This window comes from Elephantulus edwardii, unplaced genomic scaffold (assembly GCF_000299155.1).
Source record: "Elephantulus edwardii isolate Elephantulus edwardi_28Jun2011 unplaced genomic scaffold, EleEdw1.0 scaffold00186, whole genome shotgun sequence".
Classification (NCBI taxonomy): domain Eukaryota; kingdom Metazoa; phylum Chordata; class Mammalia; order Macroscelidea; family Macroscelididae; genus Elephantulus; species Elephantulus edwardii.
In genome coordinates, this window is record NW_006399936.1 from 1,691,580 (window position 1) to 1,715,510 (window position 23,931).

General features: G+C 46.5%; 1 protein-coding gene across 1 annotated transcript; it reads left to right on the forward strand.

Moving 5' to 3' along the window:
• Positions 1-655: 655 nt before the first annotated feature.
• Positions 656-23,931, forward strand: ZNF689 (zinc finger protein 689). The gene is made up of 9 exons (XM_006896606.1): positions 656-724; positions 8,243-8,326; positions 8,485-8,827; positions 9,032-9,145; positions 10,757-11,926; positions 20,476-20,581; positions 21,172-21,491; positions 21,806-21,919; positions 23,432-23,931. Exons 1-9 carry the CDS (start codon positions 656-658, stop codon positions 23,929-23,931), a joined length of 2,820 nt encoding a protein of 939 aa, XP_006896668.1.

The following is a 23,931-nucleotide window of genomic DNA, read 5'->3' on the forward strand; positions in this document are numbered from 1 at the left end:
CGGGCAGTGTCAGGGACAGGGCCAAATTCCTGGGTGACAGCATAAGAAAAATCTTTTGGAGGAAAAAAAAGCTATTGGAACTTCTGCTCCGACAGGGCAGCTGGTGGATTCAAACCACATGTCTTTGGATTAGCAGCACAGCTTCTTACCACTAGGCCCCAGAGCGGTCCTTAGTTTTACCTGCACTGGGCCTTCTTCCTTTCAGTAAGTCTGACAGTGAACAACTGCCCCCTCTAGGGGTTTAAGAGCAAGTTGTCTTGTAATCCCCACTCCATACTTGATTTACTTGCCCTTGGGTACTAAGCAGGCCTCTCTCTTTCCATATCAATCTGTGGGGAGGAGGAGGGCCTTGTCCTTGGAGACAGTGGCACACCCCGCACACCAAATCCTGTTGCAGATGGAGCCACTTACGTCCACCAACCACTCACTGCCTGGATCCGCTGGTGCGCACAGCGTCAAGGACCTCTAAGCAACTGTATTCCACTGGCTGCAGTGAAGATACATTTATTGGGTTTAAATGGTTGCCCACCTGGAGGTTGCGACTTAAGGTTCTCAAAAAGCTGCCTGTAGCAAATCTAAGTAGCTAGAAAAGAGACCAAGTGTCTTAGCTGCTCTAAAACCACATTCACCGCAGTAGACTAAAAAGGAAGGCGCAATGTCCCAGAGTAAACTTGTCGACTTCTCATTACCCTGCCGCAAGCTGCTAACGCCCTCAAACCAGCAGGTCAGTCGTGGGAGTTCAAATTCTCAGAGAAATAGGTGCTGGTTGTCTCCCCATACAACTCGAGCTGCTTCTCCAAGTGAGGAAGGTCTGAACAGAACAGTGGGAAGATCTGGTGGCGTAGTTTGTAGGAAATGTGCTGCTGACGCAAAGGGAGGGCCTCTCTGGCAGTCTCAATCCAGAAGCTTCACTGGACAAAAGTGGGCAATCTCCTCTGCTGTGATTTACAGCCTCCGAACACCTTCTGGTGGGTCAGCTATGAGCAGGAACCAACTCGAGAATGGAGTGGTCGTGAACAACCGTACCCACCGACAGAAGGCTTCTTCATTAGGAAGACAGGGGTGATTTAAGGGTAATGGGTGGCTTAGTGGTAAGGAGTTGCACTGTCAACCCAAAGGCACATGGTTTGAATCCACCAGCTGCATCGTGGGAGAAAAATGGGCAGTTTCCCCCCATGCCATTTACTGTCTCTGCATACCCACTGGCCAGCTGCGAGTTGATTCTGACTTGATGCTACACCGTAACAACACTTTCAAGCAAACCTCGCTCCACATACTGGCTTATCAGTCCTTTGAGACTTTCCTGTCTTTCAGTTCAGAGGGCGTACTGATTAACCCACAGGGACACAGAGTTAGGTAACAGTTCAATGACAATCTAGGTTACTGATCTGGCTTGTCCTGGCTCGACACTTGCCCACCCCCAGGGCTTGAAAGTATCTTTAACTGGAGAGGCCTCAGGGCTAAGGACCAATCCATAGGAGTGAGGATGAGTCTTCTATATCTGTTGGACTAGGTCTGTCAAAACCAACTCTCCATTTTTACGGAAGAAGAGTTTAGCGTGTAATTTTCTTGTGAAATCACTTTCCAGCAATGGTACTGGGCATTGAGACATAAAACAGTATAAAAACTGATATGAACATTTAGAATCCCTGAGGTGACACTCCCAACAGTTGTAAAAATGCTTGCATTACTTCATTTCCAACAACACCCATTATTACAGGACACAGTCCCCTTGAGACATGTAGTTAAGACAGAACAGCCCCCATTATCCACTCCAAAATCTACAACTTTATCTCCCACTGCTGATCGTCACTTTCTTCTAGAACTGGGCTCTCAAACATTTCCTCTCCCTTTCTACACTTGCTCAGACCGTCAGTCTTCCTGTCTTTTGAGACACACATCCTTCCAATATCCCTCTTTTCTACAAACGGCACATGATTCCTTACACACTGGAGTCCCTGCTTTTTTGGGCCCCGAACTTCTTACTTAGAGTAGCCACCAAAAAGTGGGGCTCTCTTCCTTTTCCTCTTTCTTCCTAGCTAATTATTTGGTACAGTCTTGGCTTGTGTCTATGTTATTTCAACTAGCGGAGTCGTGGCCAACATTCCTCCGTTCTTCACAGCTTTCAGCTCAGAAGCCCTGTGGTCAATGAAGGCCATGTTAACCAGAGGGGCACACTGCTCTGCCTCAGGGTCTGTATCTGTGTCCATATGATGGTTGTTTTTATGTACCATCCAGTCAGAACTGATCCATAGCTGGCACTCCAGTGGGTCTGTAGAGGCAGTCAATTGCCCATTCTTCTCTCATTTAGCAGCTGGTGGATTTGAACTGAGTGTCTTTGGGTTGGCAGTACAACTCCTTACCACTAAGCCACCAGAGCTCCCTTGCACTTTAACGGCAGGCTCCAGGAAGGTTGACGGGTTTCCGTCTGGTTCCTGAATCACATTTTTAACCTTACTGCACCAATTCAGGGAGCGCTGGTGGAGTGGTCCATAGTGAGATGTGCTGCTAACCCAAAAGCCACACCTGTCTGGTGCTGCGAATCCACCAGGGGCTCCAAGGGAGAACAACAGGCAATTGTCTCCAGTGCAATTTAGAGCTTTATTGGTGGGTCAGCTATGAGTCAGCTCCAACAATGACTTTGACTTTAACTTGCACCAATTAATCAGGGTTGGGGCCCATTCTAGGCCTGGTATGAAGATTTCCTTTAAAGGCTGTATGTAGGTCCCAGAGGAAATCAAGAGAGAATGCACCTCACTCTGGGGGGTTTATGCCAAATAAAACACATTTATTGTAATGGCTCTCATCGCCCTTCCCCTTCCTTGATGAAGATGGCTACAGGGGAGGGCCTGGTACTGGGGCCAAACAAGCAGTGGCTCGTGGGGAGGGTATGTGGCATGAGGAGATTCTCTTCATCTTGTTTCTGAGGAAAGTAACAACTTAGAATGCCCACAGTTAGTCATGAAACAGTCCACAAACAATTTTTCATTCTACCTTTCTATCTGGCATAATACAAGTCCAGTTACAAAATGGTATCAAAGTCAAACACAAGACACTATTTATTAATTATCTCATTTACTAATAAGTACTTAGGTCACACTTAAACAAAAGTTTTAGTTTCTTCTTAATAAATGAGTCTCCCCTAAAATAAGGCTAAATTTAGTAGTGGTAAGCTCTCTGTAAGAATCTTGCTTTCCTTAAATATTGAAATATTTCTCCTTAAATATTTATCACTATTGGCTTAATAGGGTGCCCTGGTGACCTAGTGTTAAGAATCTTCACTGCAATCCTAAAGACATGCAGTGGTTCAAATCCACCAGCAATCTCTTCCCCTGAGATTTACTGCCTCTGAAAACCAGCTGGAGGGTCAGCTATAGGTTGGTTCCAACTTGACAGTACACAACAACACTAGCTTAGTAGTAAGGAACTGCGCTGCCAAATCAAAGGAACACAGTTCAAATCACAAGCTAGTCTGAGGGAAAAATACGGGTGGTCTTCTCCTTTGCAATTTTACTGCCTCTGAAAACCAGCTACAGGGTCAGATATAACTCAGTTCCAATTCATACATAACAACAACAATTTGGTTACCAACTGAGGTGCTTAATTATAGGCCAGATACCACAGTTCTTTGTGAAGTACAACTTCTTTAGTAATTGAAGCCAACTTCTTTATGCCTGAATGCCCATGGAGCAAGAGTCAGTTGTTCCTTTTCAAGGGACAGAATGAATGTATCAGCAGAATTAATTAATCATTCTAGAAGAGAACCCCAAGGCAATCAAACCCCTCTATCCAGCACCAAAAACATTAGTAATAATAAAATCAGGCTAATCTTCAAGCATTTAAAGTATCCTATTACAGGACATACATGTAATTACACAACCAACCAACCCCTTTCCTTGCCAGTTATACCCTCCCTGTTGCAGGACTCCACCAAGACCACAACTTCTTTCTCACAGGATACGCCTCACTGCTTCTGATAGCTCCAGATGCTCCTCTGGGCTTTACACAGGCCTCGTGTACCAAGGCCAACCCCAAGAATGTACTTACCAGTTCGTAGTAGCTTTCCCCCCTTGTGGTTTCAGATGCTGGAGAGTTCCCCTTTACCACCAAGGACTGGAGGCTCTGAAGGCCAGAGAGCTCCCCACACCTGAGGAGGGCCGCTCCATCTCTCTGTTCCTCTTTCTGTGTGAAGAATCAGAACCTCAACCTTTCACAAGCTGAGTGCTTCATAGTTTACGTTCTACTACAAAACAAAGATAACAGCTTTCAGCACAAACAGCCTCGACACAAAGAAAACAAAAATCCTTAAAACTAGACCAAATAAGCAACATCATGGTGAACAGAAAAGACTGAAGTTGCCAAGAATTTAATTTTACTTAAACCCGCAATTTAAAGCACATGGGAGCAGCAGTCAAGAAACTAAACTGCATATCACATTGGGCAAATCTGTTGCTAAAGACCTCTGTAAAGTGCTAAAGAGCAATGATGTCACTTGAGGACTAAGGTGCACCTGACCTAACCCATGGTGTTTTCAATTGCCTCATATACATGAATAATAAAAGCCAAATAATGATTTTAAAAGCTGGATAATAAAAGGAAGACCAAAGAAGAACGAATACCTTTAAATTACCAAAGAACACAGAATGGGCTGCTAGAAAAACAAATAATCTTGCAAAAAGTGGAATAAAAATGCTCCTTACAACCTAAATTAAAAAACAAAAAAAAATGCTCCTTAGAGGAAGGGTAGTGAAAATTTGTTTTATAAACGTTGGCTGCGTTATCAGGAAGGGCCAGCCTGGAGAAGACTATCACACTTAGTAGAACATCAGTGAAAAAAAGATAGATTGACACAATGGCTTAACAAAAGGCTCAGGCATAACAAGGATTGTCGAGGACTGCCCAGTGTTTTGTTCTGTTATATATTAGATTGTTGAATCAGAAATGACATAAAAATAATTGGGAAAGGAGCGTACAGAGGAGAGAGCGGTGGGCTGTCTGGTCTGAATGAAGTACAAGGAGTTTTTTCACTCCTGAGCCCATTTGCTCAACCCATGTGACCTAGGGGTGAAAGAGAGAAGAGACTGACTTACCCGAAAGGCAGAGAGCTATAGGGATTCGCAAGCTTATGGCTGGTACTTGGATAAGATAGGTTTACTAGAACCCAACTGAATGAAAAGTGTTTATCTTTATGCAGCGCTGGGTTTGTGGAAGGATGAGGTCCATAGTGTAAGCTAAATACATTTGTATTTTTACATAAGCCCTGACACCATTTTTAGTCCTTTACAAACATTAAACTAATTGCTGCAACTTGATGGCTGGCTTTGGACAGAACTTTGCTTACAGGAACAGAAGATTTTTCAGATCAAGGCACACACTTCTCTCAGAGGTATAGGCACAAGTGATTTAGAAACTGGCTAGCTCAAACAAGAATGAGATAAAGACATGAAGTGACTGGCTTATGCACTTTCATGGTTATATTTACTCTCAAAATGACTGAGAGAAGGGAGGACACTCACTGAATTCTTCTTGATGGATTTGGAAAAGAGAAGGAAGACGATGCCCTTGGATTACATAATTTAGTTGTAGTTAATAAAATTAATAAAAATACAAACAAAACCCAGCAAATCATAACCATTGGTGTCGAGCCATTTTTTACTTAAGATGACTCTCCATCATATTTTTAGGAAAGGAGACGGCCACCTATCATCTGCACAGCAACTGTTAGGTTTAAACACTGACCTTCCAATTAGCCGTACAAAAGAAAACACACAAACACAATCCAGCTAGTGTTAATGTTGTTAAGTGCCATCGAGTCAACCACAACTCACCCTATGAATAACAGTCTGAAACCTTGAAACCTTTCCTCATCCTGTGCCAGTCCCATGATCTCATGACCTCCAGCCTTAAATATGGATTACAGCTCAACATCAAGAAAATAAAAGTCTTCTCTACCGTACATTAAGACAGATAGAGAAAAGACTGATGTCAATTATTTCATTTCCCTTGGATCCACTCCTGATAGCAATAGTGAAGAAATGAAAAGACTCATTGCATGGCATAAATATGCTGTCACATACCTCTTTAAGGTCCTAAAGCGTAAAGATATTAGTTTAATGAATAAGGTGTGTCTAATGTGAGCCAAGGTATTTTAAATTATTTTCTGTGCATCTGAAAGTTAGACAATATTCATGAACAAGGATGACTGAAGAAAAATTGATGCCTTTAATTTCTGATGTTGAAGAAAAATACCAACTATCCCATAAACTGCCGAAAGAACAAAGAAATCTATCTCGGAGGAAATGCAACCCAGGAGCTCCTAAGAGGAAGCATGTGAAACTCGGCCTCACATACTTTGGGCATGTTGTCAGCAGCAGCTAATCCTTGGAAAAAGACATCCAAGATTAATAGTGATTGTAAAAAACTGTAATTGTAAAAGCAGTGACTATGAACCAAAGTGGGGAGGCATTATTGGTCTGCATTGGCCAAACTGAAAGTCATTTAAAGGTTTTACTATGGGAATACTTCATGAAGCTCTGAGCAAGGAACTCCACTCAGTTAAATTTAACCAGACAGAGTGATGCCAAGATGACTTTTAGAGAACAGGACCAGATTGAATGGATCCCTGCGGCAGATCTAAATGGCTGGTACTTGAGTAAATTCATGCTGAGGTCCTGCTCTACTGAAGGATTAATTATTCATGATTGTTTTAAATTGGTAAAATGATTGGGAAAGGTTTTACTCTTCAAATAAGAAAGGACTATTGCTAGTAGAGCTAGGTGGTGGTCTGTGATAGAATGCATTACTTAATATGACACTTCTAGCCATTGACTTTGTGACTCTGCTGTTCAAGATGGCTTTCGTAGGCCATTCTTTTGTAATTTTGCCACACATTAGGGCAGGAGCATGTTAATAGGGTATGCAATCTAAGGGGATTGGTCACTATTGTCATTTCTACCAGGTTTCAATTAAGCAGATTCAACAGCAGAAATTGAGAATCTCACTATAAGCGGAGATGAGGCAGGGTCCAGCGTACATCTTCTGGGGTCAGAGATTCCGGAACCCCTCAGACCAAGACGAGAACAGGAACAACAATGGAGAATCAGAGACCGATGTGAAACAGAGTTGGTCTGGGACTGCGGTCCCACAGAGCCAGAGAGCCAGGGGCCAATCCTTGCTGGAGGACTAGGAGGAGACACTGTGACTGGCAGTGGCAAGAAGCTGCAACTACAGTCCCAGAGGTGCACGGTTCGAATCCACCAGATGCTCTGCCGGGGAAGGAGGGGCAATCTCCTCCTGTACCAGTCAGATCTGATTTGACGGTACATGCACACAAAAATAATAAAATAAAAAAAATTTAAAAAAAAACCACCAGAAAACTAAGATTGAAAGAACTGCAAGCATGTTTGAGAAACCGCCCTGACTGACAAATTGCATCTTGTTTCCAAAGCAATGGTCGTGAGTAGAGTTGTCTAAGTTCTGTGTAGCCACTGCAACACAAATTAGTAGACCCAGGGTTAGAGTGGTGAGAGCTCTATCAGTGTTAGAACTGACAGAAGCCAAGTGGGAGAGTATGGGGACATGTCTCACCTTCGAATGTACCGTGGATGCTCTGGATGAAGACAGCTCCCCCTCGTGGAGTTAGCAAAGGTCAGATGCACCTGTCTGACACCATCAGCACTCTTTTTACAGACTCTCACACAAAGATTGGGTAGGACTTCTTGTGGTATACCATTGAGTCAGAACCAACCCATAGCTGATCCTGGAGATTTTCAGAGGCAGTAAATCTCATGGTAGGAGACTGACCATCTTTCTCCCATGAAGCAGATGGTGGATTTGAACTGTGTGCCTTTAGGCTGGCAGCGCAGCTCCAGTAGGCCACCAGAGATAGAGTATATTTTGAAGCTCTGGTGGCCTAGTGATAAGAAACAGTGCGGCCAACCCAAAGGCACACAATTCTAATCCCCCAGCTGCCCCGTGGGAGAAAGATGGGCAATCTCCTCCCTGGAGATTTACTGCCTCTGTCGCTCTTATCTGTCCGTCTCTTAAGAGCAGGCTGAGTTCACCTGAGGAAAAAAAAAACCCTCATATCCTCGCAGGGATGGGAAAACGCTGCTTCCCTTACTCAACTCACACTAACTCACACGACACTAACGGGCCAACTTCTTGCCCTTACGTCTTTGTTGACTTCATTTAAACAGGCCGCGTTCACTGTCGCCCAATCAGAACCCTCGTTCTTCGGCAGCTGTCCAATGACCTCACGCAGAGGAGAAAAAGAGGCTGGATCGTGAAATCCAATCGCAGCGCCATTGCACTTGAGGGCAAAGAGGTTAGGAAGCCGGCATGGCGCTCTGGTCAATAAAATCAATAGCTGGGAACTGCCAGTGTTCAAGGCAAAGGCAGTGCAGTGGCAGCGCCGCCATTTTCCCCGAATGCATCTTCCGGTGCCTTTCTCCCACGTTCGGGCAGGAGTTTCCTGAATAACAGCGAAAGGTTTCCGTTAGCCCCGCAGGCGACCGGTTCCGATCGCCCCACGGCCTCCCGTCGAAGCTTGCCCACGGCCCCCAGGAGGCTCCTAAATCCTCGGATTCGCCAGCGCCTGGGGGCCGACACTGGGACGAGGGAGGCCGTGGCGCCCGCTTCTCGGGTCCAATGGCTCCGCCTTCGGCTCTGCTCTCCGACCGGAGCAGGGGAAGGAGGCCGAGGGCCGTGCGCTTCGCGGACGTGGCCGTGTACTTCTCCCCCGAGGAGTGGGGGTGTCTGCGGCCCACGCAGCGAGCCCTGTACCGCGACGTGATGCGGGAGACCTACGGCCACCTGGGCGCGCTCGGTGAGGCCCCGGTCCCACCCGCTTCCGAGAGTCGAAAGGCATGAAGGAGCCCGGGGGCGGGGGTGAGCACCGGGATTGGGGGCCCTGGCATCCGATCATATTGGGTCTGGAGAGGGGGCCTAGGGCTCAGGAGGAGGTGCCACTGAGGGTGAGCTTTTCCTTGGCGTGGTCTGCGAAGTCGCCCTCAGACTGGCTCTTCTCCAGGTTGTGCAGGTCCCAAACCAGCCCTCATCGCCTGGTTGGAACGAAACACGGAAGAGTGGGAACTGGCCGCCCTGGATCCGCAGGAGTGCCCGAGAGGGATAGCAGCCCAGAGAAGTGAGTGGAAAAAGGCTCCCGGAGGGCCTGAAGTCATAGGTCCTGGATCAGAATTTTGGTCTGCCAAAGAGTGTCCAATGACCATGCTGTGATGCTCCATTTACTGTGTTGTTTGCACAACCACGGATCAAAGAGTATCAGTGTCAGTTTGCAAACCTTCGAGTTCTGTACTGTGTGGATGAACCGGTCAGCTTATTAAAAGGAGCCACCCGCCTGCCGCCTTCCCAGGTTCCCTCTTCCTCACCCCTTTATATTGGGCTCTGACTGAAGCAACCAGCAATTCTCTGAGGTTTCAGGCTTTTGATGAAAAGGAACTGATAGGGAGCGACTCCCTAAGGTGCAGGGGCCGCCTCCTGCCAGGTTGACCCTGATCAGTGCTTGGACACACTGCATTCTCTCCAGGATAAGGCCAGGCTCTGGTTAATGGAATTTAGGTACAAGGGCTCAGATTAACCCACAGAGCAAATCTATCTAACTGGACTGGAGTGTCTGTGCCAGATTGTCTAAGAGCAGAGGCTACTTTCTAAGACTCAGCTTGCACTATGTTATTTCCTTACATAAAACATTTCTTTCCAAGGCAAACTCTCATATGGCTGTGGCATCTAAATTAGTTGGCAAACTTGATAAAAATACATATTCCTGAACCCCCACTCCAGAGCTACTTTTGTGTTCACTTTTGTGTATGTTTCTCTCCACAAATGGCTCCGTTGATGTGGATGTGTGTTTAAGTTTGAAAACCATTAAATAAAAGAATTCAATGTTCTTAATCTTAACCACAATGGTTCTCAGACCAGCAGCATTTGCATCGCTGGGGAACTTGTTAGCAATACACATTCCTGGCCTCCCAGACTTCAGCCATAAACTCTGCAAATGGACCTCAGCAATCTATGCTTGAACAAGTCGTCCAAATGATTCTGAGCACAGTAGTTTGAGACCCATTGGCTCACAGGGTCTTCCATGACTCAGTCAAAGCCAAGTTCTTACCTCTTCCGTTTCCACTTCTTGTCTTGTACTTTTTGGATGTGCTGGCTGAATAAATTTCCTCCAGAATTTAATGGGTTAAAAAAAGTCATACATTGTCTTTTATGTAAGAAAGGTGAAGGGAGAGAACCATGTATTTGCATTTCCACGAAACATTGGAAGAACTTCATCTGATTTCAGTAGCGTTGATGGAAGCATCATGCTTTCCTCTTCAAATAATTTTGTTTTGAACCATGTAAACAGACTTTTTTTGTTGATTTAGTTAATCTCTTCCATGAAACCTTCTCCAACTTCCCCAGGTTGCCCTGGGGGCTTTTGTAATACCCTCCATATTTTTGTAGTTGTGTGACACACCTGGAGAGCTCGGATGGCATAGTCTGTAGGGAGTTGTACCGCTGGATGCAGAGATCAAGCCTCTCTGGCTGTTTGAATCTACTCCTCAGGTGGAAACAGTCAATTTCACCATGCGATTTACAGCTTCAGAAAGCCAATGAGCAGTAATGACAGATGTCACACTTAGCTGTGTTGATAACTCTTAAGTCTGTTTCAGCATTTAGGTATGTCAACACTGTAATGGAAAAGTGTAGGAACAACCTAGTGTTAAATTTATTTCTTTCTGTGTCCCTGCAGAAACCAGAGCCAGAAAGAAGAATGAGGAAAAAGACGGACTCCCACCTAAGGAGGCGCCCCGGAAGGGGAAGCGAGGGCGCAAGCCCAGCAAACCTCGACTGATCCCCAGGCAGACATCCGGGGGCCCCATCTGCACTGACTGCGGCTGCACCTTTCCTGACCACGTGGCCCTGGAGAGCCACAAGTGTGCCCAGAATCTGAAAAAGCCTTACCCTTGCCCGGACTGTGGTCGCCGGTTTTCCTACCCGTCCCTGCTGGTCAGCCACCGGCGGGCTCACTCTGGCGAGTGCCCCTACGTCTGTGACCAGTGTGGCAAACGTTTCTCCCAGCGCAAGAACCTCTCCCAGCACCAGGTCATCCACACGGGGGAGAAGCCCTACCACTGCCCTGACTGTGGCCGCTGTTTCCGTCGGAGCCGCTCCCTGGCCAACCACCGGACTACGCACACGGGCGAGAAACCCCACCAGTGCTCGAGCTGCGGGCGACGCTTCGCTTACCCGTCGCTGCTGGCCATCCACCAGCGCACGCACACGGGCGAGAAGCCCTACACCTGCCTGGAATGCAATCGCCGCTTCCGCCAGCGCACCGCGCTCGTCATCCACCAGCGCATCCACACGGGCGAGAAGCCCTACCCGTGTCCCGAGTGCGAGCGGCGCTTCTCCTCGTCCTCGCGCCTGGTCAGCCACCGGCGGGTGCACTCGGGCGAGCGGCCCTATGCCTGCGAGCACTGCGAGGCCCGCTTCTCCCAGCGCAGCACGCTGCTCCAGCACCAGCTCCTGCACACGGGCGAGAAGCCCTACCCCTGCCCGGACTGTGGACGTGCCTTCCGGCGGAGCGGCTCCCTGGCCATTCACCGCAGCACACACACGGAGGAGAAGCTGTATGCGTGTGACGACTGTGGCCGCCGCTTCGCCTACCCTTCGCTGCTGGCCAGTCACCAGCGCGTACACTCGGGCGAGCGGCCCTATGCCTGTGACCTGTGCTCCAAGCGCTTCGCCCAGTGGAGCCACCTGGCTCAGCACCAGCTCCTGCACACCGGAGAGAAGCCCTTCCCTTGCCTTGAGTGTGGCCGATGCTTCCGTCAGAGGTGGTCGCTGGCGGTGCACAAATGCAGCCCCAAGGCCCAAAACTGTAGCCCTCGATCTGCTGTAGCAGGGTCTAGCCACAAAGGCAAAGCCCTTTAAAGTGGGAAGGACTGTATGAAGATTCCAACCCCTTCATCTCATGGAGGGGCTCAGAGAAGGGAAAGAAGGATCTCCAGTCATACAAGACAGAGTTAGAGTTAAACCCCAGGTCTCCTGATACACATCAGCTCTTTCATATGCTCTACCTGTGTGTGTCTAGAACAGACAGTCCCAGAGGGAGAGGTGACATCATTCGCTTAAAGTTTTCTAAACGACTCCATTTATGTACAGATACTAGGGCTAAACTGTTCTCTCCGTCTGTTTTAGGGGCACCAACCTTTGTGCTTTGTCCATACAATCAGAAGAGTCCCACCTTGTATGGGGCAGGACCCTCACCTGCTCTGTCTCTTCCTCCATAATAGTCTTGAAGGATCTGATTTCATTCTCTTCTTTCTAGTATACTTCTGCCAACTGAGCGTCTAACCCTTGCTTGAAAACCTCTTGACAGGGAGCTCACTACCTCACAAGGCAGGTCATTTCGTTGTGGGATCACAGCGCTGATCTTTAGGAGTTTGCTGAGAATGGAATTTTTCCCTATAAGCCTTGGCCATTATGTGCTTGGTGCACAGCAGCCCTTCAGGTAACGGTTTGTTCCAAATTCTATGCCTTTGCTAATTTGGCCAACCATTCCTTAAAGACAGTTTCCAGTCCCATGTGATCTCCAAACACTGGTTTTTCAGTGTTCCTTTTAAAATGCCAGACAGGAATAAGCCAGCATCACATTGTCCCCTGTCCCTCTCCTTAGTGTGCTCTTGTGTTCACAGCCTAGATGGCACTGGATTTGAGGCAGCTGTATTGTGCAATGAGTTTATGGGATGCCGACATCAAAATGCTCTAAACTTTTTTTAAAATTATTAACCACATGCCATGAAGCTTAAGTCTTTTGTACTCTGTGCTTGGAAAGTTGGTTCACATCACGTGTAGGATATAAGCACATTAAGCTGTGGGAGAACACTGATTCCAGGGAAAAGCTTTGGTCTAGCAGCAGGAAGTAAGAATGGGTTTGTTGAACTTCATCTTATGACACTGGATTAGTTCCAGGCAGTCAGTGGCTGGGAAATCGAGAACTGAATCTTAATCATCCCTTTTCATCAGAATAAGGAGAATCCGCCTCAGTAAACATTTTTTATAAAATGAGGTAAGGCCAATGCAGGAGTGTAGGAAAGGAGATCATTTAAGTCTACAGAGTAGGAAGTGTTGTCATCTCGCCTCCCGCTCAAGCTCTTGAGGGGCGGCAGTGTGTCTTGCTCATTGCTTTGCCTCTGAGCAGCTGCTCAGTAAGGCTTTACTGGTTTAAATGCGAACGGGGCCCACCATTTTTGCCTTGGGCAGCTGCACCAAACTGTGTCCAAATGACTTAGCCTCCAACAGCTGGGTGGGTCAGCCACCTCCACCTGCTGCTGCTTGCTTCAGCTCTAGACCTCAACCCCAGGGTAAGGAAGCAGCTAGCGAGCATTTGTTGTAGTTCCATCGAGCTGAATACAACTGAACAATGAATCTGAACCCTGCCCTATTCTATGCCATCCTCATATCTCTGATATACTCAAACCCCCTGTTACAGTCACTGTCTCAATCTGTCTTGATGAGGATCTTCCTCTGTTTCGCTAATCTTCCATGTTTCCAAGCATAATGTTCTTTTCCAAGGACTGGTTCCTCCTAACAAAATGCCCAAAGTACATGAGACAAAAGTTTCACCATCCTTACCTCTTAGGAGCACCCTGGTCACACCTCTCTAAGACATATTTGTTTGTTCTTTTGGTGTCTATTCAGTACTGTTCTTCAACACCACAACTCAAAGGCATTGATTCTTCTGTCATCCTATTCATTGTTCAACTTTCTGATGCATAGGAAGTAACTGAAAAGAGTATGGCTTGAATCAGGAGCACCTTAATCTTTAAATTGGCATTATTGCTCCTTAACACCTTGGAGAAGTCCTTGGCAGTAGATTTTTCCCAATGCAACAAGTCTTTTGCTCTCTTAAGTGCTGGTACCAAGAATGTTGATCCAAGCAAGATGAAATCATTGACAACTTCAGTCTTTTCTCCATCTGTCATGATGTTGCATTTTGTAATTACCTCTGTTCTGGTATTTAGCTTGTTGCATTGTAACCTTCTCCTTGGTTTATGAGCAGGGCAGGGGCCATCCCAGTTTGGGTCTCATTAAAGTGTCTGACAAATGAATTCTTATGGAGCCAGTGGTGAGTCTGAAATACCAACAACCTGGGTTAGCTGCCAAAAGAAAAGTCTCCTCCCGTGTGGTTTACAGCTTCTGAAACCCAATGAAAGGTCAGCTATGAGTCAGTCTCAATGGCAATAAGTGAGTGGGTGACCAAAATACTAATACTAGCTCCCTTTATTGAACATTTACGATATGCCAGGTAATGTTCATCTTCTCTGTATCATTCCTGTTTTAGTGCATGTGCTCCCGAAGTAAGCACTATGCCAGGTAATGTATTAAGCACTTTATAAACATTACAATCTAATTTTTGTAGAAAATATAACACAAAATGTACTCTTCCTAAGCTAGCTTCTCAAGAGATGCAAAACCTGTGAAGATGTATGTGTTTGTGTGTATACACACACACACACGCACACACACACACACAGACTGATGTCTTCCAAGAAAACACCTTACACGGTTGTAGAGGCTAACAAGTCCCAAGCTTTGTGGGTCACATGTTAGGCTGGAGGCTTCATAAACTGCAGGGACTGATGAACTAAAAACTGGCAGATAAGACAACAGGCTGGTGGCTCACAGGCTGAAAAAGCTTATAGATCCCAAGACTGGCAGGCAGTATGGCAGGCTGCTGGTTTAAGTCCAAGGAACTGAGCTTAAATGATGATGAACCCGATGCACGGTCCAAATAGTAAGAAGTCACAGAACTTTGCCAGAATGTCCATATATATTGGCATTATCCCCCAAGGAAATAACCTTTTAACTGATTGGCTTCTCACGGCACATCCCTCTATAAGAGATGACTATATCATCAGATAACTGCCAAAATACATTCTATAACAAGAATCCTGACCAGCCAAGCTGACATGCCATCTTAATTATCACAGTACACTCCTTGTAAACTGTACACATCTCCTTAAATGATGAATCCTATTTGTGCCTCACATGATAAAACTAACACTTGTACAAACACATTAACCCTGTTTACATCTTTCATTTTATACGTGAACGTGCTATCTGATGCACACATACAAGGAAGAAAGACTCATAACAGTTAAAGTCTTCATTTCTGCAGTAGGTCATATAATCAGAGATGCTATTCAGAACTACCTTCTGACCGCTCTGTAGTACTTTGCCTTCACCTACTAGGTCTGGTGGTGTAGACAGCAGGAAACTGCTGCTAACCCCAAGGTGGTGTCTCCCTGGTGGTTGAATCTTACCAGCAGCTCCTTAGGAGAAGGAGGAACAATCTCCTCCTGTGTAATTTATACGCTCCAAAAATCTGCCGGAGGGCCAGCTTTTAGCCCATTCTGATATAAGAGGAAGGAGAGAGACCATCTCTGCTCCTTTTGGTTATCTGTCTGGTGGGGGTGTTGTCCATTCCATGATATAAATGGTCCAGTGTAACTGACTGGCCACCAAATTGCTGGCTAGTTGCCCAGAAGAATGGTTCCATATCGGGAAACAAGTGTTGATCTCTGCTGTTGGCAGATGGGTTCTTAGCAGTGGCAAAACCAAATCAGCCTTGGTGAAAAGTGCCGGCTGCTGAGCCCCTGCATAACTTCTGTCCCTGTCATCATCACCACTTTGTTAATGTCACTGAGCAGGGACAAGAGTGGTTGGGAAAGAAAAGTGTTTCCCACAAAACTTAACACATTTTCCTTGCCAAAATCCACTGTGAAGGTCACGTGAAGGCCTAGTCAGGGTGGATTAAAGGTCAATTCAATGTCATTTGGAAGTAAACTGAAGACCAAAAACCTGAGAATCATTTGAAGGTCAAGATAAGGCATGTCCAATAACAGGTCATTTGAAGGTTGATTAAGGTCATATAAAGGGCAAGTTGAGTTAGACAGTTGAGGGTCAAGCCAAGGACTTAGAGGACAACTGTCATTTGAAGGTCAATTGAAGGCCATTTGAAGGTTTGAAAATTGAAGGCTATTCACAGAATCAAGGCTAATTGATGGTCAAGTCAATGTCATCTGAAGGTTAAACAGAGGTTATTTGACAGCCCAAAGTTAGTTGGAAGTCAAGATCAATTGAATGACAGGTCAAAGTACCTTGAAGATAATTTAATAAGATAGCCAAGGTCAAAGTAAAAAGTCAAGGTTACATGAAGGTTGGACCAAGGTCAAGTGAGTCAGAGGATCACTTGAAGGTCAAGTCAAAGTCATTTCACACTCAACTGAAGGACATTTGTCAGTCTGGGTTATTTGAAAGGTCATTGGAAGGTTGAGTCAAGGTCAGGAAAATCCATCAAGCCAGAACATTACCAACATCCTAGAAAGCTGCCGCCTGTCCATTACTGTTAATTTCCATTCCTAATCCATCATCCTCCATCACTGCTGAAGTTTTAGCGGAAAGCAGAGAATATAAGAACGTCCATTTGTGTTTTAGTAACTATGCAAAGCATTTGACTGTGTGTGGATCATAATAAATTATGACTAACATTGAGAAGAATGGAAATCCCAGATTTTCATTGTGCTCATGAGAAACCTATTCCTAGACCAAGAAGCTGTTGTTGGAACAGAGCAAGGAAATATAGAATGGTTTAGAATTAGGAAAGGATGCACCAGGGCTGTATCCTTTCTCTGTATTTATTCAGTCTCTATGACGAACAAATAATAATTCAAGAAACTGGATTCTGTGAAGAAGAACATGGCATCAGGATCTGAGGAAAGACTCATCAACAACTTAGTTATATAGATGACACAACCTTGCTTGCTGAAAGTGAGGACTTGAAAAGTTTGCTGCAAAAGATCAAAGACTATAGCCCTCAATATAAGTTACATCTTAACATCAAGAAAACAAAAATCTTCACCAACAGGCAAATAGATGGAGAAGAGATAAAAATTGTCATTGACTTGATATTGCTTGGATTCACAGTCAACACCCTTAGCAACAGCAGCCAGGAAATCAAAAGACACATTGCATTGGGAAGGGAGCTCTTGTGGCCTGCTGGTAAGAATCTGCACTGCAATCCCAAAGGAATACAATTCCTTTTCCTACCTTTTTTTTTTTAAATTAGGAGATTGCCCCTCCAGTGAAGGATCTGGTGGTTTTGAACCGTACACCTTTGGGATTGCAGAACAGTTTCTTGCCACTAGGCCACCAGAGCTCCCTAGGGATGCAGTTCTAATCCACTAGCTGTTCTGCAGGAGATTGAGAGGTTGGCCAGCAGATCTTAAGTGCAGGAAATCGTGCAGAAAGATGGCTGAGGATATGGCTGCTCCCTTGACTTGACTTCAGGTGATCAGGATGATTTGACTTGGCTCTGAATAGCCAGGTGTGATGAATGAATTACTTAATGTGGCTCTTCTAGACATGGCCTTTGTATCTTATACCAGATGCTTAAGTAGAACCAAATGTGAAGTGTTTGTGGCCCTCCAAAAGGACTGAATAATTTGCTAATAATGAAACCTTATGGGGTGGGACTGTGTAAATAAGGGATAAAACACTAACATGGGGCTGTCAGTTTTGCTATCCCACCAGGCTTAAAATGAGACATCCAGAGCAAAAAAAGAAGGGGATCACTCACTGTAATCAAAGCAGAGCTAAGGGAGCTCTGGTGGTCTAGTGGCAAGAAGCTGCACTGCAAGAGGCACAAGGTTCGAATCCAACAGATACTTTGCTGGAGAAGGGGGGACAATCTCCTCTCAGTCAGATCCGATTTGATGGTACGCACACACAAAAAAACGTAAAAAACAAAACAAAACGAAAAAGAAAGCAGAACAAAGAGTAGAGCCCATGTCATTTGGACTCAACCTCCTCTTTGATCCAGAAGACAGGGAGTTGTCTGAGGGAAGGACCTGAAAGGAGAAAAAAGCCTGGCTGTTTGGATGGCAAGCAAGCAGTTTGTCTTTAAGTGAACTGAGGCAGGAAAAGTCAGTGTACATGGAAAAACCCTTTCCAGTGACACCCTGGCATGCTTGATCGTGGTCACCACCTGGGTCCACTTGTTGAGTCAAAGTGGAGGTGCGGCAGTGAAGAATGGAATGGGTATGGATGTGTTCCACTGGTGCCCATGGACTTAGCCTCCCAGGATGAGAGATGAGAGTGAGTTTGCTGGTTTAAAGTACAGGGAATTGTTTGGACTCCAGGTCTAAGGCTGTTGACCTCACCCATGTGAGCTAGCTGGTGAGAGAAAAGGGGCTGGCTGATTTGAAGTGCTGGGAGATGTTGGACCCGTAAGACCTGCCACTGGAATCCACTGACCTAGGGTGGATGGCTAGGGATGAGCTGACCAGAATCCAATCTAATGATAAGGAAACAAGTCTGACCTATGAGTTGGTGTAGATTGTTATAATTTGATGGCTTGTGCTGATTTGTATCTGATTTGGCTCTCTAAAACAAGGAGATAAACGCATGAAGTGACTGGTTTATACACTTTTATGGGTGTGCTTACTGACATCACTGGGAGGGATAAACTAATCCCTCAAGTATAAAAGGACCAGTGGCTAGAATAGCAGCAGGAGGGTTGCCTAAGTGGAGTGAATGACTTAATTTGGCTCTTCTAGCCACGGTCTCCCACCAGAAGACCAGGGTGTTGTGTTGTTAGGTGCTATTGAAACTAGTATGGCTCTAGTGACACTATGCACAACAGATCTATATCTGTCCTATCTTGTGCCATTCTCATTAATCTGATATACTCAAGCCCATTGTAGCAAGCCATTGTGTCAATCCATATGGTTGAGGGTCTTCTCTTTTGATGACCCTCCACCTTTCCAAGCATGATGTCCCTCTCCAAGGGAACAGCCTCTCCAAAAACATACCCAAAGAATGTGAGATGAAGCTTTGTCTTCACAGATGAAGCTATGAGTAGGACTATATAATGAGTTTCCTGTGATACACCAGGGAGATTGAAAAACTTGTTAAAAATGTAAATAAGGTACCATGGTACTCTTGTGGGTAGTTGTTGCTATTATGCACTGTAAAATTAGAACCAACAACTCACACCTGACCCTCTAGAAGGTTTTCAGAGGCAATTAATTGCACAGGAGGAGACTGTTCATCTTCCAAGAGGAGCTGGTGGATTAGAACTGCAAGCCTTTGGGATAGCAGTGCAACTCTCACTGTCACTGTTGTTAGGTATGGAGAAAGGATACAGGACTATGCAAATAAGGTATGTGGAAGACTAACATGGAGATTGGTCAGTTTTGCTATCCTGCTAGGCTTAAAATGAGTCATTCCAGATGTGGACAAGGGGGATTTCTCAGTCATGAAAAAATAGCAGCTGTGAGAGCAGTGCATCCTCTGGATCCAGGATTCCTGAGTAAGCACCCCCTCAGTCCAGCTGCAGCTTCAGAGAGATGGTGACACATGCTAAGAAGCAGTAGCAGCAGCAGCAGTGAAACAAATGAGGTGTGCCAGGTGGGTTCCAACTGTCAGAGAGGCTCAGCTTGTGGGTAAGCAGCACAACTTTCTACATATTACTCTACTAGAGTTACCTCTCTATGTGACTGTGTGCCACTGAGTCAGAACAGACCCATAGATGACTCTCCAGTAGGTTTTCAAAGGCTGTAAGTTGCCCAGGAGAAGATCACCCATCCTTCCTCCATGGAGCAGCTGGTGTATTCAAACTGTGCCCCTCTGGAATTACAGTGCAGCTTCTTACCACTAGGCCACCAGAGCTCTATGCATGTATGTATGCATTTTTAGAAAACTTGTGGTATATCTAGAGATTGGAATATTACTGAGCCATAAAGAAAAATGAGAACCTGATGCATGTTACAACATGGGAAAACCTTGAAAACATGCTAAGAGAAAAAGGATATATTGTATAATCTCACTTACAGAAAATATCTAGAATACACAAGTATATAGAAACACCAAAGTTTATTCGTGGTTACTCGTGATGGGCAGGAGGAAAGGAGGACTCAACGAATGAGGGAAATGAGCTTCTAAGAGAGACAGTTAATATGGGAATAAAGGTAACGGCTGAACAACAAGATGAACATGTCACGGTGTGTAAGTGAAGATTGGTGATATGTCAAATGCTTCGTTACATATATATATGTACCGAGATTTCCTAAAAGTCCTGTATCTTGCTACAGAATTGTGTATTTTGTCAAAACTCGGTGAATTTTCATCGAAGATCTGTGTATTTCACTGTACTCAAGATGTAAATAGAAGCAGTTGCCTCTGGTACGCATACCCGCGTGGGGTGGGGGTGGGGAGGAAGCAGTTACCTCTAAAGAATAAAGAGCTTATGTAGGGGTGACCTTTTTTAAAAAAAAATTATAAAATTTATGCATTTTAAAAAACTATATATAAATATATGAATTAATTTGACAATTATTTAAATGTAACTTAAAAGATACTTCCACCAATTTCATCCTTACCAAGCCCGTTCTTTTGCCCTAGCTCTGGTCCAGGCTGACCAAACAGAGCGGCGTCTGCAGATTCCCATCTATTTTGCAACTGTCATTGACCTTAACCATGTATATGGTTTCTACCTTCGTCACCCAATGTCTGTTCAGGATGTGTACCTCTTCCCGCAGGAGCTGGGGCCCAGATTTCAGAGGCTGGCAGGAGGATGTAGGAGACAGTCCTAGATACACCAAGAGGCCGAGATTCCGTTACTTTTTTACAATTACAGGAGCAGCAGGCCTTTCAAATGCCGTAACCAATCACAGCACCGCTTCTTCACGTCCTTGTGGCCAATCAGCGGCCTCTGTATGGAAAAGACAAAGAGAGGTACTTGAAGCCGGGGAGCTGCCCGTTCTAAAGGAGCGCGTGTTTCCCGCAGTTCCCAGCCCCTGCCACTCAAGATAAACCCTAAAGTGGCCATTACATTGAAGGGCAAGTGGGATGACGAAGTCTGGGACGCTAAAAGGGAGCCATATTTTATGTAATCCAGGAATCACGTCATTGCCCAGCCGTTAGTGACAAATGAAGCCAATCTGTCGCCATATTTTCTGAAGGCACCTTCCGGGGCTCCTGTCCCGGGTCCTGACGGCCACGAAGTCAATAAACACCAAGATGTTTTACTAGTCTTCCACCAGACTCCCCGAGTTCCCAGTAACCAGTCCTTGCTATTTTCAGCCCCCCCCCCCCCAGCTGCATTCGGAGGCAGGGCTGGGCGGAGCCCGCCCTGGGCGGCCTTGGCCGCAGACCACCAAAGCTGAAATCTGGGAGCCGGGAGGTGGTGGTCCGGGGACCCCTGCTCGGAGCTGGGAAGCCCATGGCACCGCCTCCAGCCCCGCTCCTGGCGCGGAGACCGGGGGAGACCAGGCGTGGTTGCAAGAAGCCAGGGGCCGTGTGCTTCGCGGACGTGGCCGTGTACTTCTCCCCCGAGGAGTGGGCGTGTCTGCGGCCCGCGCAGAGGGCCCTGTACCGGGACGTGATGCGGGAGACCTACGGCCACCTGGGCACGCTCGGTGAGGCCCCTAGTCAGAGGCCCCCTTCTCCTCCATCGGGATTCACATGGGGGAGGATTATCCAGAAAGATCGAGAAGATCATGAGCCCTGATCCCTCACTGATCCGCCAGCAACAGCAGCCACCACCTAGTCCCAGGGCTTCAGGTATCCCCTATGGGGCCTTCCCAACCCGGATCCACTTCTCTCAGGCAGGCATTGCAGACCCTTTTCGGGTTGAGCATTGACAAGTCGTGCCCTCATCCTGGCAGGGGGATGATGCCATCTCCCCAGGCCAGCATCTCAGGCCAGCACTGTGATCCCTGTTCTCTCCCAGGATTCCCGGGCCCCAAACCAGCCCTCATCTCTTGGATGGAACAGGGGAGTGAGGCTTGGAGCCCCGCCGCCCAGGATCCTGAGGAGAGGGAAAACCTGGGAGGAGCTCCAAGAGGTGAGGGATTGTCCCAGGCTCCCCTCCTTATATTGGCAAAGTTGTGGGTTTGGTTTTTTTCCCTTTCTATATCCCCACTTCTAGCATCTGCAGTTAGGGACCTTTCCATATTACTTGAGGAGTAGTGACATTAGTTTTTGAATTAAGGTACATCTGATACAGGCCATAGTCTTTCCGATTACTAGCTAGGCATCTGAGAGCTGGACAGTGATTAAAGATGACAGAAAACGAATTGATGCCTTTGAGCTTTGGTGTTGGAAAAGAGCACTGAACATCCCATGGATGGCCAAAAGAACAGACCGAGGTCTTGGAGAGGGTGCAGCTGGAGTGCTGTTTGGAGGCAGGAATGATAAGGCTTTGCCTATGTTCTTTGGACATGTTGCTAGGAGGTGCTACTCCTTGGAGAGGGACATGATGCAGGGAAGGGTGGAGGGTCGGCAAAGGAAAGGAAGACCCTCAACCTGGTGGACTAACATTGTGACTGCTGCAATGGGCTCATGTGTCAGGAAGTGTGAGGATGGCGCAGGACATGACTGGATTCTGATCTTTTGTTAATAGGGTAGCTATGAGTCATACTCTATTCGATGGCACCTAACAACAATAATAACATCCCCACTTCAAGCATCCCTGAAGAGCCAATCTAGGTTGCATACTAGAAAAGGAAATAAGGCAGATTTATTTGGAAACTTTGAGAACGTGGGACAGCAGTCATGTTGAGATGTGTTTGTTGGCTTTACGAGAAACAACCAGATGCCCAAATCAAAGACAGCTGAGTTTCCAGGAACCTCTCCCAGGAGGAAGCCCACCCAATCTCCTCCTTCAAGGAACTTAAAGCCCCAGACAAAGAAAATGACTGCAGGCCTGCCTTTCGTATTACTCGAGTAAAGCAAAGTGATTCAGGAGAAAATGCCCAGTAATGGAAAATCTTTATTCTCCTTTCCTCACAGCCTCCCTAACCCCTCACGCTGAGCAATCTCAAGCCGATATGCATGAAACAAAAACCCCCCAAACTCAGTGCCTTCAAGTCAGTCCTCTGTAGGAAACCAAGAAACCACAATGGTAGCTACTGCTTGCTGAGCAGTTACTAAGCATTTAACATGCCTCTGTTTATTTATTTCATCTTCTCAGCAAACCTGCAAGGTAAACAAACCACTGTTATTCCCACTTGACACATAAATATTTTTTTAAACTTTTTTTTTTAAAATGTTATTATTTTTTTGTGTGTACCGTCAAATCAGATCTGACTGGTACAGGAGGAGATTGTCCCTCCTTCCTCAGCAGAGCATCTGGTGGATTTGAACCATGCGCCTCTGGGATTTCAGTGCATCTTCTTGCCACTAGGCCACCAGAGCTCCCCTATAGATAAATCTTAAAATGCTAGGCTTTCTACCAAGGCTTGTTGTTAATCTCTGGCCGGTACTTTTCTGGCATTACTGTAAATAACAGCAAATTATAACCAGAGATGATCTATGCACATGTGTTTTAAAATGTGACTTAATTCCTGTTTCCCAGGAGATATCACAAAGGAGAAGGAGGAAAGGCCAGGAGCTGAGGGGTCCCGACAAACTCCTGAGAACCAGCTAAGGGAAGAGCACAACACTGCCTCTGCTCCCAACAAGACCGTGGTGCCAGCCCGGCCACCTCTGAAAGCTGCTTGGGACCAGACCACCAGTGCACAGACCTCGGGCCCTGCGCCCAGCACGGACGCTCAGGCCAGCCAGCGGCGCCACGTGTGCGTAGACTGTGGCCGTCGCTTCACCTACCCCTCACTGCTGGTCAGCCACCGGCGCATGCACTCGGGGGAGCGGCCGTTCCCCTGCCCGGAGTGCGGCATGCGCTTCAAGAGGAAGTTCGCCGTGGAAGCACACCAGTGGATCCACCGCTCCTGCTCCGGGGGCCGGCGGGGCAGGAGGCCTGGCATCCGGGCTGTGCCTCAGGCCCCGGTCAGAGGTGACCGGGACCCACCGGTGCTGTTCCGGCACTACCCAGACATCTTTGAGGAGTGCGGGTGA

Coding starts and splice junctions, on each gene's coding strand:
- ZNF689 (XM_006896606.1), top strand. CDS start 656: ATGTCCCAGAGTAAACTTGTCGACTTCTCATTACCCTGCCGCAAGCTG. Junction 8,327..8,484: donor TTGCACTTGAGGGCAAAGAG/GTTAGGAAGCCG, acceptor CCTGAATAACAG/CGAAAGGTTTCCGTTAGCCC. Junction 21,492..21,805: donor CGGCCACCTGGGCACGCTCG/GTGAGGCCCCTA, acceptor GTTCTCTCCCAG/GATTCCCGGGCCCCAAACCA.